The sequence below is a fragment of the Micromesistius poutassou genome (genome assembly GCF_964030765.1).
Source record: "Micromesistius poutassou genome assembly, contig: SCAFFOLD_4208, whole genome shotgun sequence".
Classification (NCBI taxonomy): Eukaryota; Metazoa; Chordata; class Actinopteri; order Gadiformes; family Gadidae; genus Micromesistius; species Micromesistius poutassou.
Window position 1 is genome coordinate 20928 of NW_028178421.1, and position 2971 is coordinate 23898.

At 46.0% G+C, this 2971-nt stretch overlaps 1 protein-coding gene across 1 annotated transcript; it reads left to right on the forward strand.

Moving 5' to 3' along the window:
• Positions 1-1169: 1169 nt before the first annotated feature.
• Positions 1170-1395, forward strand: LOC311374550 (teneurin-2-like; the record flags this gene model as incomplete). The annotated part of the gene is made up of 1 exon (XM_084490376.1): positions 1170-1395. A coding segment is annotated over one exon (226 nt), but the record flags the coding sequence as incomplete, so codon positions are not given.
• Positions 1396-2971: the final 1576 nt, after the last annotated feature.

A 2971-nucleotide genomic window follows, 5' to 3' on the forward strand; every position in this document is an offset into this window, starting at 1 on the left:
CTCACTCTGATAATGAGGGAGAGACCAGCAAAGCCCTTAAGTCATTTCTCCTCTTCTGTCATCCTTCCGGTTACACCCGTGTGTTTTCCTGTTTTTGACCTTTTTACCTCCAGCCAGAATTATCTGTCCCTCTCCCGCTTCCTCTCACTCTTTCTGTCATCCGATCTGCTTCCTAATCTCTTTTCTCTTGCCATTATCCTGATTCATTTTGTGTGTGTGTGTGTGTGTGTGTGTGTGTGTGTGTGTGTGTGTGTGTGTGTGTGTGTGTGTGTGTGTGTGTGTGTGTGTGTGTGTGTGTGTGTGTGTGTGTGTGTGTGTGTGTGTGTGTGTGCTCCTGCCTGTGTCTGTGTCTACCATGTATGTCTGTGTGTGTATATATTATAGATATTATGGACAAAGAAGCATATAGCTGGATTCCAGATGCTTCTTTGTCCGTAATATCTTTTCATATGTATATTGGTGTGTCCCTGAACTATGGGAACGTATCATGTGTACTATTCTATATATTAAGACATATTTGTGTCCTTTGTGCATTGTTCATGCAAGCGACCCTTATGCTGTGTGTTTGTGGCAAACAACAACAAAAGTATGTCTTCATCATTCTGGGCTAGTTTGTTGAATTTGAATTGCGACCTACGGTCTCTTGTTATGAGTCCCTCCGATCGTTCCCTATCTCTCAGGCTGCTAAATTGAAAGCACTTATTCTCCGAGTCCCAACAATAGCTTAGTTTCTGCTGTGCCAATACTTCCCTGTGTTTACACGGTATAAGCAGGCCACGCAGGGGCTGGCCGCTCGATTACCCTCACGTTGCTTTCAATGTAGCATTTTTCTTAAGCAAAATCGATGCTTCTCTTTTGGAGGCGTTTCTGTAATTGTGCTCCAGCTTGTCCATTCACTTTCCTCTCAACTCCCGACGTCTCTCTCTCTGTGTTCTTCAGGTGACTGAAGGAGTCCGACTTAACCAGAGGCCTCCTATAGGAGGCTCGCCCTCCTCTCCTTGATCCACCTCCTCTCCCCGCTCCCTCGGGTCTCCTTCTCCTTTTCACCTCCCCTCATCCCCCCACACCCCGCCCCCCGCTCCCCCCCCCCCCCCCCTTCCCCCCACCACCACCACCACCACCCCCTCCCCACCACCCCGCCCCCCTCCCCTCAAACCCACCTGCTCAGTATGGATCTCAAGGACCGCCGGAACCGGTCCCTGAACCGGGGACGCTGCCCCAAGGACCCCCACTACAACACCTCGTCCCTGGACACGGAGGACTGCCGCGTGCCCACCCAGAAGTCGTACAGCTCCAGCGAGACGCTCAAGGCCTTCGACCACGAGCAGAGGCTGCACTACGGCGGCTGCGTGACCGACCTTGTGCACCACGAGGCAGATGAATACTCCAGGCAAGGTGGGTGTCTAGAGTGCGGCCTTCGGCGTTCGTTGGTGTGTTCATGTAGTCGACTTCCTCTGTTCATAGACCTCCCCTTACGTAGAGAACAGGGTTCATCTGTAGTGTGTGTATTGTCAATAGTAACAATGTCCAAGTCATTAACGTCAATTGATCCATAATTTATTCACAAAAAGTACCAGACTTCCGTGCATCCTCGGTTTAATCAGCCATGCTTCAGAGCCGTCTGGTCTCATCATGTTACCCTTGTTCCTTTTCAGTCTCCTTCAGTTGTTTATAGTATAGTTTAGTCCGGTTTTAAGTCAATTAAGTTGATTGCATTTCAATGTAATGAGGCTAACGATATGCGTTTGTTCCATAATACACTACAGAAACAGACTGATACGAGGAACACTTCACTTAAAATACATGGAAAAAAAGAAAGGACGCAAAAAGCAGAGTATGTTAATTGCTAATTTGCTTGAGATAGCAAAAGCTCAATGACATTATACAAATGTGGCATATTCCCAGGGTCAATTACACAGGCTCCTTTATTTTTCCATTGTAAAGAAAGGGAATAAGAAGTGGATTTAGAACGAGTCCCTGTGCCCAACACATTTTAAGCAGTTCGGCTTCATCGTATTACAGACTGGCGCATGTCCACCCAGTGTTTTATTATTTCTGCTCTGCATCGTGGAAACAATTGCAAACGATTTCTGTCACACTTCCACTGAACCCTCGCCGCGATGCACTCTCTTTCGCACGCATGCAGACGGAACGTGTTGTTTTCTGCTGGAAGAGACCCACAGTGGCAACCTGTCGATGCAACCAGATGGTTTGAAAAACACTCTTCTCCTAATCGCAGACCTTTTGCACTGGAAAGCCTGTCATTATGAACCTCTCTGATCCCACGGTGGGCACCGCGGACGGCCAGCCCGTAGGTCACCGTTTAGCCAACCTCTTACTCAGGCGGCAAATTATAATGTTGAATGCAGTGGGGGATTTTTCACTTTTTCACATAAGTGTGACGTGTCGCAGCCTTGGAACGCAGGAAACCTTGAGACAATATGCCACTATGCAAGGGTGTAGGAGGAGTTAGTAACCTTACTAACTCCTCCTATGCCCTTGGGGCGAAACGTGCATGAGGCTGAAATATAAAATCAGTTTTTTCTTTCATGGCTAACATTAGTATTTTTATACCAAAGAATTCCAGAGATTGAGCAGATTTTATTTTTGTCATTGCTTTTCATAGCATGCTAAAGTCATTTAAATGTTCTCGTAATGTGTGCTTTGGCACCTATCATTTTAATTAAGAGGTTAAATCCAAACATGCCAACTACTGGTTTTTGCTTCCTATGGGTTGAGTGACAAATGTTCTGCATTAGCTACATCTCAGTCTAAATGGTATAATCAACGATTGGGGTTTGCAATTAGTAAAATATGATATACCATATTCTTAAATCTCATTTGAATATTATGATTTAAAATCCCCCCCCAAAACCTGTAATTTGCATCCTGTCTAATGACATCTTTAAAGAGATGGAGTGTGTGTGTGTGTGTGTGTGTGTGTGTGTGTGTGTGTGTGTGTGTGTGTGTG